The 16,910-nt window shown below is 40.8% G+C and overlaps 1 protein-coding gene across 3 annotated transcripts in view; it reads right to left on the reverse strand.

Annotated features, from left to right (window-relative positions):
* Positions 1-3,528: 3,528 nt before the first annotated feature.
* The window catches only part of LAMB1 (laminin subunit beta 1), a 72,476-nt gene continuing 59,094 nt past the window's right edge, over positions 3,529-16,910 (reverse strand). For 2 of the 3 annotated variants that reach the window (XM_059712817.1, XM_059712818.1), the window contains exons 28-34: positions 15,423-15,626; positions 14,643-14,787; positions 12,611-12,818; positions 12,276-12,417; positions 5,730-5,906; positions 4,021-4,180; positions 3,529-3,826 (exon numbers count right to left, since the gene is read on the reverse strand). In XM_059712817.1, coding sequence (XP_059568800.1) covers positions 3,690-3,826; positions 4,021-4,180; positions 5,730-5,906; positions 12,276-12,417; positions 12,611-12,818; positions 14,643-14,787; positions 15,423-15,626 — 1,173 coding nt within the window. In that variant the 3' untranslated portion in view covers positions 3,529-3,689. Of the gene's footprint in view, positions 3,827-4,020; positions 4,181-4,219; positions 4,630-5,729; positions 5,907-12,275; positions 12,418-12,610; positions 12,819-14,642; positions 14,788-15,422; positions 15,627-16,910 lie in introns of those variants that run through there. The other variant, XM_059712819.1, reaches the window with a different exon arrangement.

Below are 16,910 nucleotides of genomic sequence, written 5' to 3' on the forward strand. Positions count from 1 at the left end.
TACTACTTTTTTAAAAAATTTATTTTTATTGTTGAGATTATTATAGATGTCTTCCATTCACTCTCTCCCTAACCTTTACCCCCCTCCACCTGGCTCCTGCCCCACCCCTGGCCTTCACTGCCCTATTGTTTATGTCCATGGACTATGCATATAATTTCTTCGGTTTACCTCTTTCCATCCCCATCACCCCTTCATTCTGAGTTCTGTCAGTCTGTTCCATACATTCATGTCTCTGGACCTATTTAGTTCATCAGTTTATTTTGTTCATTAGATTCCACATATAAGTGAGATCATGTGATACTTGTCTTTCTCCGACTGGCTTATTTTGTTTAGCATAATAAATCTCCAGGTCCATCCATACTGTATTCCATTGTAAGCTTAATTTTTTGTTTTAAATTCTCACCCAAGGATATGTTTGTAATTTTTTATTTTTAGAGAGAGAGAAGGAAACATTGATCAGTTGCCTCCAATATGCACCCTGACCTGGGATTGAACCCGCGATCTAGGTATGTGCCCTGACAGGGAATCAAACTGGCAATATTTTGGTATATATGACAACACTCCAACTGACTGTGCCACCTGACCAGGGCTTATTTTCTTTATTATCTATACTAATAAAGGGGTAATATGCTAATTAGACTGGGAGACCTTCTGGACAAAGCCATGGTGGTGGTTAGGGCCGAGCAGGCTGGCTAGAAGGGGTGGCAGTTGGGGGCGATCAGGCTGGTGGAGGGGGCGGCAATTGGGGGCAATCAGGCCGGCAAGGGGGCTGTTAGGGGTGAGCAGGTCAGCAGGGTGGGGGGAGTTGGGGGTAAGCAGGCCAGCGGAGGAGGGGCAGTTGGGGGCGAACAGGCCAGCAGGGGGTTGCAGTTGAGGTCAAGCAGGCTGGTGGTGGTGAGGGGGGGGCAGTTGGGGACGAGCAGGCCAGCAGGCGGAGGCAGTTGGGGGTTATCAGGCCAGCAGGCAGAGTGGTTAGGGGTGTTTAGCCAGGCAGGCGAGCTGTTAGGAGCCAGCAGTCCTGGATTGCAAGAGGGATGTCCCACTGTCGGTTTAGGCCTGATCCCTAAACTGGCAGTCAGACATCCCCTGAGGGGTCCCAGATTGGAGATGGTGCAGGCCGGCTGAGGGACCACCCCCACCCTCACCCCTGTGCACAAATTTCGTGCACCAGGCCACTAGTAGCTCTTACAAACTTGATGTACCTTTCCCCCACATTGTAGTATTAAGACATTTAAAAGGTCATTACCCTTCCACCTTTTTTGGTGATACCTACAAACTGTTTAGCTTGTACTTTTGGAGAAACAATGTAAGCGAATCTTTAATGTGTCTTTTCCTATGTAGATTTTCATTGTGTTCTTGGCTGGGTAAATGACTGTTTCTTTAAAGTGTAAACTGTTTCTTTAAAGTTATAAAATTTTATTTATTGGTAAATATTTAAGATGGCCTTTCTTGAAATATTTAATGGTGTTAAATGACAAATAGGCTTTTGCTAAATTTAAGAATCATTTTAGATTAAATAGTTCTCCAATTTGGGATAGCATGAATTTAAAGAGGAAAATAAGCTGTCTTCAAATACTAGGAATAGGCAAACTAGATATTCATTTGATTAAAATTTAAAGGTTATATTAGTCTTAAGGAAACGTTGGGAGAATATAATTTATCAGCAGAAAGCTGTATAGAATGCAATACCATCAGTTGATCATAGCTAAAAAGAGAAACTTTAGTATTTTTCAGGTTTTAATCATATTATATATGGGTCATGTTTTCCTTTTTCTTAGGTCCAGTGATCCTGGATTGTACACGATTCTTATGAATGATACTATGTAAAGATTCTGGATTCTGTTACATACTTAAAAATAGTGATTTTTTGTTTCAGTGGGCAGTTAACTTGGCTGAACTCTACTCCAAATTTGTCTTTGTGGGGGACAGCTGCCCGAGATCTCTATTCGGGTGTTTTACCTTCACCCGACTGACTGTTCATTGCATGTATAGTTATCTGGTCAGCCAGAGATTGGGCACAATTTGGGGGTCCTCTCCTGTGCCTCTTGCTTTTCTGGTGTTTCCCTCCTTCATATTTCAGCTACTTTGGTTGCCCTAAATTCTGTCCTCCTAGTCTTGAACCAGTAAAACTTGGCTTCTGCCTAAAAGTTGCCACTTATTGGGATCTCCCCTCAAGTGAAAAATTGTTAAAAATGGGAATTTCATACAATGTTGATCTTTCTTCAGTGTCAACTCCCCTCTGCCTGCTTGGTTAATCTCTAATATCTTTAGGGTGGAAAAACACATTTTGTGTAGAGTTTGCAGTTATCAGCAAGAGTGTTGGTCAGATATATGCTATTTGCCATTTTTTTGAAATCCCAATATTATGTGAACAAATCTGTAGTTTATTTAAACCTCAAACTCTAGGGAAAAAAGTTTCTAATTAGAGAATACTGAAATACAATTTAATATGAAGTCCTAGCTATAGAGAGACACAAAGTAATAGTTAAATTCAACTTTAAAGATTCCCATTCAATATGGGAATGCAAATTTATTGGGGTGGGCCTGAGTAAACAGTAAGTGAACATTTAAAATTTGTTTTATAAGTTTGAAATACTTTCTTGGCTTGTGAAAGGTGGGGCTGAGCTCATTGTCCAGTTCATTAAGCTGATTAAAATTCGTAGTTTCAATGTGAGATCTTTGGTTGGTTAGCTGTATGGGGGAAGTAGTGACAGTGTCTATTTTAAAATACATAGGGGAAAAATAGTTTCTCTAGTAGGTGATGCGGTATGACCACTTTCTTAAAGTGACAAATAACTGCCTCGCACCAAAGGGAAGTTGCCTTATTGTTTAAATTACAGCTGTTTACATAACTTTTGTTCAGGCCCAGCTTCAAATGCAGCTGTGTTAGCTGTGTGGGTGGGTAAGTAGTACACAGAATGGTGGTTGAAGAATGTGTGAGAAAACCAGGGCTTGGCCTGTTACCCAGCTAGCTCAGCTATAAAGTTGACAAAGGCTTGACAATTGTATTCCCGTTATTTTCTTTGTCATATGATTGTTTTGGCCTCACCTACAGATCTTAGCAAAGAATCTGTAGTTTGTGAGTTAAAATACAATATAAAAGCTGAGAAATTTCGGTCTCATTCTGTACTTTCTAAACTCTGGCCCGCTTTAATTTAAACCTTCCCCAGAGCAACCCCGAACCTGTTCTAGGTGGTAATACCTAAAAGCCAGAGTTTTCTAAAAATTGCTTTTTGTTCTTTTTCCTAGAGCAAGGAATACTGTGGGAGTTTTGGAGATTGGAGCAGCTAAGCAACCACTGAAATGGTGCAAGTAGCTCCAGCTCTAGCCTGGGAGGTGGTTGGGGTGGATTTATGGAGGATATTGACTTACTAATAGCTTGTTTATAGACAACAGACATTGGGCTCCATGGAGGCAATCAACTTGTTTATAAATCCATCTTTACAGTGAAAATAACATTCTTTGTTCAAGGGATTCATGAACACTAAAATCAGTAAAAGTAACAATTTAAGAAATATACTAAACATATTTATACAAAAGCACTATACTTTATTAAACTCCATACAAAATGTGGTGATTAAGAACATTAAATAGGCCATGAGTTTTACTTTGAAGATCAGTAAGTCAGTTTTTAAATGTAGTTATTTTACTTTGGTCACCTCAGCTGTCTTATAGCCCTTCCTCCTTCATTACAAGCAGGTGCTGTAAATAGTAACTTTCTGGCTTATATCCTTCAGGAGTGAACGGACTTCTCCTTCTAGTCTTTCTAATTCTTGAGCTTTATCTTCTAAATATTTTTGATTGTCCTCATATTTTCTTTCTAAATCTGTGAGAGAAAAAGAAAAAGTCTGAGCAATTTATACTGTGATGATCTCAAAACCTAATAATTATCTTTGCTTATAAGGTTTTATTAAGTGCCTGAGACAAAGTGAATGGATTTTCACCTTTTAAATAAAAAACTATTAATGTATTTATTTAAAAATGCTTTGTGAAAGCATGAACCTAGGTGAACAGACCTACCTTTCAGGAGCTGAAGCTTGCTGTTTGCTTGAGCCAAAAGTGTTTTTGCTTCATTTTGTAGCATTTCAGCTTTCCTTCTGGCATCAGCCGACTCTTCGGTTTTTTTGGCAATTAAATTTTCTACTTTCTTATATTTTTCATCAAGTTCACCATCCAGAGTCTACAGTCCCACATTTAGACACAACAAAGTGATAATGTTAGTGTCAGTAATTACATATAAGAACAGTAGTGTAATTGTGGCAAGCTTGGGTCACATAGGTATTAGCTTGGACAGCAAGCATTCTGGATTAAGGGCCCCCATCCAGGGGGGCTCAGGCTTCAAGCTATTCAGTGGTAAACAATTGAAAACTTAATCTTGAAACAGTGGAATTACATACAATATTGCCATAACTTTTAAAAATATTTTGGAGTTTTAACAGGTCTCTAGGGCTAAGCCCTCTCCTGCTGATTAGCACTTTTCTATGGAGACATTGTAGAGAGAGTAGGAGTTTCTCAAAAGTAGATGTGCTGAGATCTAAACATTTAAATTTCAAAAAGGGCTCATTTTGAAGAAATGGAAGGCGGGCCATCTGGATTCTTGACTAATTTAGGGTTTGTAGAGACTTGTTACTAAGAAATTGGGGAAAAGACAGGTTTAATTAAAGGAAGGGTGAGATGATAGCATATGTGGGTGGTTGAGAGGAGAAATTGGTGTAGGTTTGGAAAGATGGTTACAAGTGATTCTTTTGAGAAACACTTTGAACAATAACCATTGTTAATAGGAATTTCACGCCAAGGGGTTTTGTTCCTATTTATTGTAATCAATGTCATGTATGCAAAATGATCTGTAAGAAGATTATTTGGGAAATTTATGCTCTCAGAACTGCAGGAAACGAGTGGAAAAGAAAGACGTGGAAGTGAAATTTTCTTATTGTTTTGTTCTTTTCCCTGACCCAAGAGGTATAGGGTAGAGTGTAAATTCTACAACTAGAGAAGTGAAGAAAGAGCATTGAGACCGGTAAGAGCTGGCACCTGGATGTGCTCTTCTTCAAACTGGGAGGGAGACACAAGTTCCCACCCCAAAGCCAAAGTAATTTCAAGAAAAGTCTTGAAATTAATTTTAGTTATAACTCCCTACAGTGTGAACATTCTCCCCAAAAGTTTAAAAGGGTTCCTTGGAAATAAAACCCAGGCAATTTAGAAATAAATTACTTGGCTTCTTGGTGAAAAAATTGGGTCATGTGAGATTTTCTCTGCAAAATTAGAGTACCTTCCAGTGAGAAGCACGAGAAGGAGGGTTTAATTCAAAATGAGTGTGGAAGGGGTGAGATGTTGGTTCCCCTCCTACTAGCTGGTCTCTGTTGTGAACTCTTTAATGATTTCTCAAGTGGCCAGGTAATTGCTGTATGCCATAAAGATCTTCCTGATTGAAATACAGAAATAGATGCTCAATATGCTTGTTTTAAGACTTCCACCCCTACGTTAATTTCATTTTTCCAAACCCTGTCTACGTCTGGATTTGAGGATCTAGGTCACGCTTATTGGATACTTTTCGTATCCACTTCCATTCTTTTCCATCTGTGTCTTTAAAGACTGCTGTGTTGGGACAGGTCATTTGGAAGTTTCTGATGACTAACCATATTAGGGCTGTGTTCCTTAATACCAAGGAAGGCAGTGAGACTAGTTGCTCCTTGACCAACACAGCCATGAAGCGACAGAGATGTACTTGCCTTTTTAACGTCTTCGGCACTCTGTTTCACAGCATAGACTACTTTTTCAATGTATTCTGCCTCCCCAGAGTTCTGCGCTGCCTTCCGCTTAAGTTCCTCCATATTCCTTTCCAGCTCGCTGATGCGCTGGGAGGCGTTGAATAAGGTTTCCTCAGAAGCTGCTGTTTCAGACTCAATCTAAAAATACAATGTCAGTCATTCAGCAAGCCATTAACCTAAGAGGTGGTAGGAAGTGCTATGAACATAAGTTACTAGGAAGATTTAAAAGACTGCTATGCCATCTTTTTCTAGACGAAAAGAAGTAATTATTAAAAAGAAAATATAAATTTAAGGAAGCATAGTAAAGTGCCCAACTTTAAATGGTGTTTGACACATCTCATGTTAACACATTTTATCGCGGTTTAACAGGTGGCGTGGGCCATTTTTGCAGTTGAATAGATTGATTACCGTTATACCTGGAAGTACATACATAATTTACCATTGTATGTGTTAGAGACCCAAATTTTGTCCTTTGGAATTCGTATATCTGCATGTTAGCATCCCTTTAGAGCAATAAAAAAGTATAAAAATAAACGTATTTATACGTTACCTGCATTCTACCGCTAGTCTATAAAAAACATATTAATACGTGTCCCACGCTCTACTACCAGTCAACGTAAAACGTATAAATACGTTTCCCGCATACAATGTGTTAACTATATTCTTTGGTACTTCTGGTGATCTAGGCTGAAATGCACATGAAGTTTCTCCTTAGGGTAAGAACCACCCCAGGCAGCTTGATGTGTTGAGAAGCACTTTAAGGACATCTGTAAATGTTGGCCAATGAGCACAAATAAACAGATGTGAGAAGAGGGATTTCCACATAAACTGCCAGATGTTTGTGGGGAAATTATAACTTCCAGTCACCTTTATTTTTTTCTATCAACTTGAAAGGAAACTCTAGTAATGGAGTTTATGGCACTTCAGAAACTACCTGTAAAGTTAATTACTGAAGACATAGAGACCAGGAATGTTAAGACTGCACAATTACTGATAGGATTGGGAAATGGGAGCTGTAAATAAAGTTAGGGGAAACACATCATCTGGGCAACGGGCGAAAAATCCACATTTGATTTCTTTTCAAAGTATAATGAATAAACATTGATTTTTTTAAATTTTTTTTTAAGACAAGCCAAAAGTAAGCAATCTGGCCCATGATAGATAGAAAAACCAGTTTCACTCAGCACTCCCTTTTTCTTAGAAATGATTCTTAAGGATGGGTCTATTTCCATAGGATTATCTCTGAGTAATAATAATGCCATAGTGAAACTAAAATTTGTATTTCAAACCAAATGATTCTTAACCTAAAAGTTTATCTATTAATCAACTTAGAAAAATTCTTAGAGGCGGATAAACCAAGATGGCGGCATAGGTAATCACCTATATATGCTGCCTCTCACAACCACATCAAAATTACAACTAAACGGCAGAACAACTACCACCCAGAACCGCGGGAAAGCTGGCTGAGTGGAAATTCTACAACTAGAGAAGTGAAGAAAGTGCATTGAGACCGGTAAGAGGTGCAGAGACGCGGAAAGTGCTGGCACCTGGATGTGCTGTTCTTTTTTTTTTTTTTAATATTTTATTGATTTTTTACAGAGAGGAAGGGAGAGAGATAGTTAGAAACATCGATGAGAGAGAAACATCGATCAGCTGCCTCCTGCGCATCTCCCACTGGGGATGTGCCCGCAACCCAGGCACATGCCCCTGACCGGAATCGAACCTGGGACCCTTCAGTCCGCAAGCCGACGCTCTATCCACTGAGCCAAACCGGTTTCGGCGATGTGCTGTTCTTTATTGTATTATTTTTATTTTTTTTATTTTTTAAAATATATTTTATTTTTTTACAGAGGAAGGGAGAGGGATAGAGAAGTTAGAAACATCGATGAGAGAGAAACATCTATCAGCTGCCTCCTGCACACCCCCTACTGGGGATGTGCCTGCAACCAAGGTACATGCCCTTTACCGGAATCGAACCTGGGACTCTTCAGTCTGCAGGCCGACGCTGTATCCACTGAGCCAAACCTGTTAGGGCGGATGTGCTGTTCTTTAAACTGGGAGGGAGATACAAGCTCCCACTTGCTTTGAACTCCAGTTACAGGCGAGACTTGGGGGGACCCAGACACACGGGGAGAAACTAGACTGTCTGGCATTGGGGCAGAAACGTGAGGGCGGCTTACTCTTAGAGGTGCTTGCAGTAATCATTGTTCCTGTGTGGGGCGCGGAGAACCAGGGACTTCTCCAGTTCAGGGCAGCCATTGCTGTTTGCTCTGCCCTGGTGATTCCCAGAGACCCCACCCCACCCAATTTACAACCCACCCAAGCTGTGTGCATCGGCTTTTGCATATGAATAGCCTGTTCTTTCGCCTAAAACAAACTGCAGCTGGGTCAGAGAACTCTAGAGATTACAAAAGAAGGTCCACTACCTGGCAGCAGCAATGGCCTTGCTTCACAGCTGGGCCTCGTCTGGGCACTTCCAAACCCCATACAAAAAGGAGGCATCTGCAGATGTCTCTGTAGCTCCTGCTGGGTGGCCCCAGACAGTGGCTGACCTTGCACCTCCTTGGAGATGATAATGGATTACAACTCTTCACATCCATAAGAGACACACTCAAGGGCAGACTCAGTGAGCACCAAAGCCCTACTGAAGCAAGTCCTGCCCCATAAGGGTGTCTCCTGCACAACAGATCTTCCAGTGTAGACACAGCTGGTCACCACAGCCAGTTGGCCTGGAGGTCAATTCCTCCCAGTGATACCAACAGCAATCAAGGGCTAACTACAACAGGACTGCGCAAACATCCCACAAAGGGGTGCACCAAGAGCATCCACCTCAGGTGACTGGGGAGGCTGAGCCACTGGGCCCTATAGGATACCAACCACACAAGGCTAGTCTATCAACTCAAGGAGACTTAGCAGCTAACCAGGACATAGAAACAAACACAGGGAAGCAGCCAAAATGCAGCGACAAAGAAGTCACAAATGAAAGAAATGGATGAAAGCAAAATACTGGATATAGAGTTCAAAACCATGGTTATAAGGTTACTCAAGAATCTTCTAGAAACCTCTGAGAAATTTAGTGAGACCCTCAGGGATATGAAAAAGGACCAATCAGCCGAAACCGGTTTGGCTCAGTGGATAGAGCGTTGGCCTGCGGACTGAAGGGTCCCAGGTTCGATTCCGGTCAAGGGCATGTACCTGGGTTGCGGGCATATCCCCAGTGGGAGATGTGCAGGAGGCAGCTGATCGATGTTTCTCTCTCATCGATGTTTCTAACTCTCTATCTCTCTCCCTTCCTCTCTGTAAAAAATCAATAAAAAATATATTTAAAAAAAAAAAGGACCAATCAGAAATTAAGCATACAGTGACTGAAGTAAAGAATAATATACAGAGATCCAACAGCAGAAGAGAGGATCAAGTCAAAAGATTTGAAATATAAAGAAGCAAAAAACAACCAACCGGAAAAGCAAAAAAAAATAAATCCAAAAATGTGAAGATAGTGTGAGGAGCCTCTGGGACCACTTCAAGCGTACCAACATCTGAATTATGGGGGTGCCAGAAAAAGAGAGAGAGCAAGATATTGAAAACCTATTTGAAGAAATAATGACAGAAAACTTCCCCTCCCTGGTGAAAGAAATAGACCTACAAGTCCAGAAAGCGCAGAGAACCCCAAACAAGAGGAATCTAAAGAGGACCACACCAAGACACCTCATAATTGAAATGCCAAGGGCAAAAGACAATATTAAAAGCCGCAAGAGAAAAACAGTTAATTACCTACAAGGGAGTACCCATACGACTATCAGTTGATTCCTCAACAGAAACTATGCAGGCCAGAAGGAAGTGGCAAGAAATAGTCAAAGTGATGAATAGCAAGAACCTACAACCAAGATTACTCTACCCAGCAAAGCTATCTGACCTTCAATTCTGAATGATAAAGAGCTTCACAGACAAGAAAAAGCTAATGGAGTTCATCACCACCAAACCAGTATTATATGAAATGCTGAAGGGTATTCTCTAAGAAGAGGAAGAAAAAGGTAAAGATAAAAATTATGAACAAAGTGACAACAAATACATATCAACAAGTGAATCTAAAAATCGAATAAAAAAATCTGAAGAACAGAATAAACTGGTAAATATAATAGAATCAGGGGCATAGAAAGGGAGTGGACTGACAATTCTCGGGGGGGAAATGGTGTGGGGGGTAGAGTAAGAGATTGGACAAAAGTCTTACACCTATGGATGAGGGCAATGGGTGGGAACCGGGTGAAGGGGAGCTATGGGGGGTAAAAAAGAGGAACAACTGTAATAATCTGAACAATAAAGAATTATTTTTTTAAAAAGTTAAAAATAAAAATAAAATTCTTAGAGTAGTTATAATGCATAGGAGATAAGCTTTATAGTTTTACTAGCGACCCGGTGCACAGATTCCTGCACATTGAAAGAAAATTAATTAGAAGGTGGCTGGTGCGACTGGGCAAGACAGGTTGGACACGCCTTGGAGCCAACCTCCTGTGGTCCCTCCCCAGTGTCTGCGGAGTGAGCAGGGTCCCTCCGGCCGGTAGGGTCCCTCGGCCTGACCTGCAGGTTATGGGCTGAAACCAACTCTGACACCCCCTGAGGGGTCCTGGCGTGCGAGAGGGCACTCTGCAAAGTTGCTGTCGTACAGGGTGTGGAACACAAATGCAAGTGTGCAGTAAACCAGATTCGGGGCTGACAGTGCCTCAGCAACAACATAATCCACAGCCGAAGGTGGAATCGCGCAACCGGGTGAGGAATCGGGATCCCTCCTCTCTGGTTCTGGGGTGCGTCACCCAAGAACCACTGCAGCTCAGCAGCTCCTGTGCTGAGCATCTGCCCTCTGGTAGTCAGTGCACCTCATAGTGACCGGTGGGACGTTTGGACACTCAGCACATTAGCCTCACATAGATAGATGAGTGAATTGGTTCTGACAAGCTTTTCATTAGCATAGTTGTCTTAATTTCTTGCCACTAACCTAAAACACTTATTGTCCCCCCCATTCCCTTATTAACATGCATCATTAAGGCAAATACAACTCACCTAAAATTTGATTAATATTTTAACTTGCTTTTCAAAACAGTAATTTAAAAAAAAATTGAAATATTGTTCATGTTATCATACTGAAAAATAATTATAGTGTTAGAACATAATTTTCTAAATTTGAACATGTAGCCTCAAGAAAAGGCTTTATTGGTGCTCACAGTTTAAGAGGAAGTGGCGGCTAAACTGCCGGGCCTGTCTTAACTGAGAGCAATAGAGGTTTGTATCAACTAATGGCAGGAAGGCAGTTTGAATAAACCATCTCCCAGGTATTAATAATCATTAAGGGCGGTTAGCCTGAGATGGCTGGTAGTACTAGGAGCATCTAATCTTAAAAATGGGGAAGGATTAGGTGAGTCACCAACTTCCTTCACCTGGTTTTATAAAAAATGAACATTCCTAAAATTGGAAGGAAAAATTTGCTTAGAGAACTGATTAAAAAAGAACTATGTTTGTATTACTTTGAGAGGATTTTTACAATAAAGCATTAAATGCATGTGAAAAATTCTTTGTTATCTGGTTGTCTCTAAGAGTATTGTATATAATAAAACCCTAACATGAAAATTGATCAAACAGCGTAACGACCAGTTACTATGATGTGCACTGACCACCAGGGGGCAGATGCTGAAAGTAGGAGCTGCCCCCTGGTGGTCAATGCACTCCCACAGGGGGAGGGCTGCTCAGCCAGAAGCCGGGCTCACGGCTGGTGAGTGCAGTGGCAGGTGGTAGGGAGTGAAGAGCCCCGAGACTGCGTGGGGGATGTCTGCCGGCCCGATCCCCACCCCCCGAGGGGTCCCGGACTGCAAGAGGGAGAAGGCACAGGCCAGGCTGAGGGGACCCCCCCAAGCTGAGGGGACCCCCCCCCCCCGCATGAATTTCATGCACCAGGCCTCTAGTTTTACTTATAAAACATGTTTCCCATGCATTTTGAACACAAGATTGTTTATGTTAAGATCTCTTAGGTTCCTCTAGAATGGACATTGGAAACTGTCATTTTGACACTTTGTTGCTTTCCAGTCCTTTTCAAAACTAGTAGAATTTTACTAATGATCACCTCATAAATCTTAAGATGGGTGTTAACCATGTAGTTGCTTTGGGGCTGCTTCATAATAGCAGGGGTTTTCTAACAATGGACCTTGAAATTAATACCATACTTCATACTGCGGAATGGACTCTATGGGATCTCTTGAAGGAACAGGAAACTTATTTTAAGCTTTTTGGGGAAGTGAATATGAAGGGGGCTTAATGTTCCAGTGTTGTCAGAGTCCTTTTTCGTCTTTGAAAACACGTCACTGTTAGCATCTGTGCTAAGGAAATAGTTCAGATTTTTATTCAAGTGAAAGGAATCCTTAATGTTCAATTATAAGGATTTCCTAAGTATCAAAGGCCCTTTTGGATAAAAGAGTACATGCGAGTGCTTTCACCTACATATAATAATGACTGGTATCTTACCGAAGTTAGCAGGTTCTGGGTCCCTTGGATGTCTTCATCTGCTTGTTTAATTGCCTTCTCTGCTGCGATCTGGGCCTTTTCTGCTTCTTCCAGAGCTTCCTTTACCATGTCTGCAGTGACTTTAACGCTTGTTGCACTTTTGCTGAGTAAAAGAATGAGACTGTATTATATGTGAACATGAAAAGAGTACTTCTTCCAGAAAAAAACATTTAAAGAGCAGCCTTCCTGAAATGACCCAGAGAGACTCAGAAATTTCTGTTGGTTAATTACTTCTTTTACTCCAGCCTAGACACACAGAGTAAGCCGCCCCAGATGCTGTTAGTGTCTTCAGATACCTGGCTCTTTTAGCTTCTTCTAGCAGCATCTCAGCCCTGGCAACGTCAGCAGCACTTTGCTGTAGAATAACCTCCACTTGAGAAAGGCTTTCAACTCGTTCACGAATATCTTCAGTCAAGTTCTGTAACTGCTCTGGGGTGCTAGGCATCTCCATTTTCAATACTTCATTAGCAACTGCTTCAATGCTGTCCAAATCGGCACCATCCTCTGTTAAAAGCAAAGATGTTCCCGTAAAGAGATGAAAATCATATATGGTTCACTTATTCAACCACTTAATGGTCATCTACTATGGTACCAAGACAAAACTTCCTGTTTAAGATTTTATAATCTCTTTGTGTCGGGAGATCAGATCTGTACACGTGAGAAAGTAATGCAGACAACAAAGGATAACGAATGTGCTGCGGTCTGGGAGTCAGGGAGGTCTTTGTGGAGATTGAGGAGCCCATCAGGTTTTGGAAGATAACAGTATTTGAAAGAAGAAAGGACATCTTTGAAGTGTGGGCAGAGTGATATGTGAAAGTTGAGTGGTGTGAATGATTAAGATTGTAGAAGATACAGAGGCCAGGGTAGAAAGATGGGACTTGATCCTAACAGGCAATGAAAAATTTCAATTGAGGTTGAAAAATTAGGTAGGAAACTACTATAAATGCAAATATAAATACTTGCTATTCCTAGTAATTGATGTGGATTCAGGAAACTACAGAAAGAAAAAAATCCAGACAAAGAAGCAAGAGAATCAGCCTGGCATATCTATCAGAAGCCAAGGAATTTCAAATGTCAAATGTGAAAAGAGGTAAAAAAAACAACAGGTTAAGCTTTAACCCTTTTAAAAAACTAAACATAAAAATGGACCCCTAAGATTTTAAGTATAGGAAAATATGTCATTGAATGAAAACTTCTACAGAATATTCCATGCGGTATCTTTAGTAAGTACTGTTAGCTTTCTTTATTAGCCATTTCCCCTTCTTCCTTGCTAACAAAATACTGATTTGGTTCGAGCACCTACCTCTAAGGTAAGGTAAGCTTATCAAGTCAGAGTTATTAAATCCTGATTGTGTGTGTTTTGTGCCCTTCAGTTGGTTCCAAAGCCTGGCAACCCTATGAGTGAGCCATGTTCACATAAATTCTAATGAGTCTGCCAAACAAATATGGTAGTTCCATTCCATTTGCCAGTGACCATTATGCATGGGACTCATTTCTGGCCAGTGAGATTTATGGAGATGACTGCTCAGAGGGTTCTGGTGAATACTTTATTCCTTTAAAAAAGATGCTACAAAAGGGACAGGTGGTCTTGTCTTCCATTAGATATCACAGTGTCTTTATATGAAGTCTGAAACTTTGGCAGCCACCTTGTAACCAATGAGCAGCGAGGCTGAGAACAAAGCTGATGTGCTTAAAATGGTAGAGCAGAAAAGATAAAAAGTACATGGGTCTTTGAACCATAGAGCTATCCTACTATTGAAGTTATGTTATACATCTTTTTTTATTAATTCCATTTCCGTTGAGAGTTTTCTGTAACTTGTAGCCAAAACTATACTTACTGATAACCCTCAAATTGACAGCAATACTTACGTGCTAGACCACAAATTCTCAAGATTTTCTTTACAAAACACTTAAGGTACAGAACTGTCTAACCATAGGTCTAATATCCTGTAAATAAAAGCATTACAAGGCTTTGGGGGCAATGCCAAAATAAACTATTTCAAGTTAAGGTTCTAATGACGTTATATGTAATCGCTAACAATTTTCAAATTCAGTTCTTACAGTGTATGATTTGCTCTCACTTTTTGATTTGCTACTTGGGTATCAGGTGTGTCTGTATCTGCCTAAAATCAGACAAGATTATTGACATACACATAGATAAACTTAAGAAATGGAAACATTTTTAAATTTGGAAATCTTATTTCCCACCAGAAACTGATTTTCTCTGCAGATTTGAATTATGGCCTCCCAAACACATACTCTTATAGAATACTTTTATATTCCAAGATAGGAAGAAATATCTAAAAGTAAAATGAAAAAATTCCTTACGCATCAAAAAGTCTCTGATCTGCTTGATCAGATTTCGCAGGTCCTCATTGCTCTGGTCCACTTTTTCTTTGGTAGCATTGGTTTTCAACAGAACATCTTGAGCATTCTGTTTTGCCTCATCTGCCCTTAGTTTCGCTTCAGAGACCTAAACATGAGGAATAAATTACCCAGGGAACAACTTCATTCTTTCTAAGCAAACTAGAATTTTATAAACGGTCCAAAAAATGATGTTGAAAAACTAGCATTTGGAATCATGACTTTTTGAAACAAGTATCTCCCATTTAACCGTATTATATACTGAATACTTGGTATAAGATTCCTATATAGTATTCTCATGTAGGTAGGGCCAGCATCTTAATTTTTTCCTAGTTGTTTTTAACTCCTTCAAAACATTTGGTGGCCTATAAATGTTCCTTAGTCTTTTTCTCAGGTACCCACATACATACTTCAGTTGATATGAACTTAAGACTTCATGTATCACTTCAGAAGAATAAATGCTTGGTTGCTTAGTAGAGAATTTTTGTAGTGCAGCTGGATGTATTCATAACCCTGCACCCATGGTAAGTAACATGGTTATCTCACATTATTGTCATGAGAAGAAAGCAAATTCTTAAATATCTATTTCCCTGATCTTGCAAAAACTTGCACTTTCATACGTGGTGTGAAATGCCCTTTTTTTTTTTAATAGTCAGCACTTTGAATTGGTTTCTCCTTTTCAGACCTTCCACTCCACACTGAAAGCAAACAAACAGTAAAGACCGAGGCTGTCCGCTGAATTACCATCTTGGAGAGCTGTTCCACCTCAGCCAGGGCACTCAGGATGTCTCGGTCAAAGTCCATGGCCTTCTGCCAGGCGCTGTGTGCAGCAGTGACCAGACCACCACAGCCAGGCCCCCCGCACTTCTTCTGTCCTTCGTCAGTTCTGCAGTTGGGGCCACCACATTCCGTCTCGGAGCAGGAGGCCCCTGGAGGCGTGCCACAGGTCTGCAACAAGCCAAGAGAGTGAGGTTCAGACAGTGAGTGTGCTGCAGCGTAACAGCTGGGCAGGGCCTGGGTGGCCCCAGAGAGTCTGTAGGTGGTCCTCAGCGAGGGTGCAGGATGGAGAGAGGAACAGAGAGTTTAGGGAATAAACTAACCTGCTTTTTTTGCAAGGAAACAACAAAAATTTATGACCCTCATCAGTACCTTCTGCCCTAATGAACTGGAATACCAGCTGGGCTCTGTGCAGGGTGCAAACGTTATCTGCTCTCTCAGATTGAAGCCCGCCAATCCGAGAGCCACTGAATGCTACCCCTGTACTCTAACTAGTTTGATTAAAAGAAGAGCACACAAAAACCCAGGTATTGAGAACCTTCTGTAAACTCGTGCCATGTTAAATGTCCTGGTGAACAGGTTGACACAAAAGGCCTGTTACCTAGCCTTTTAGTAGCTTCTCATCTAGTTAGGAAGACAGGATCATAAAGCAGCCAAGAATAGGTCAGATGCAGTTAAGTACGAAGGACAGCAGGCAGAGGAGAGACTACTGAGGACTATAGTTGTTGTGGTTGGGAAGGATATTCGCTGGTAGGATTTAAGCAGGGGACATGGGGGAACATTCCAGATGTGAGAGGGAGAGAAAACTAGAAACCAAGATGGATGTAACTCTTCCAAATAAGCAACACTCCATAGACTTTCCTCCTTCCTTATCTACCAAAAATCTCCAAAGATCAGAGCTTGGTCATGGCATAGACATGGCAACTTGGTAAATTACAAGTTTGCTATATGATGTAAAGGGCTGAGAAGGAAGAACATTGTATTTAGAGCTTTCGTAGAAAATGCTTGGTCTAAAAAGAAGCAAAAGATTTACTGCAGGGAAAAGCAGTTAACAGAATATTCCCAAACAAGGAAATTAATTTTAAAGATAGAGGGGAGGTGAGAGGGAGGAGTCGGAAACATTGATGTGGGAAACGAATGTTTCAGTTGTCTCTCATGCACACCTTCACGGGATTGAACCGCAACCTAGGTATGTGCCCTGACTGGGAATCAAACCCGTGATCTTTCAGTGTATGGGAGAACGCTCCAACCAACTGAGCCACACTGCCCAGGGCAGAAAGTATTCTTTTTAAGAGGTAAGAAAGTTTTTTTAATAAATAAAATCAACTCTTTAATAATTTTGTGATAATTACAACCCCATTGTCTCTCAAAATGAATCTTTCATGTATCTGGTTTACAGCACATAAAAAACTGCAGAAATAAAATTTATTCTGTGTGCTACCGAGCACAGCTTTA

This window comes from Myotis daubentonii, chromosome 10 (genome assembly GCF_963259705.1).
Source record: "Myotis daubentonii chromosome 10, mMyoDau2.1, whole genome shotgun sequence".
Lineage (NCBI taxonomy): Eukaryota > Metazoa > Chordata > Mammalia > Chiroptera > Vespertilionidae > Myotis > Myotis daubentonii.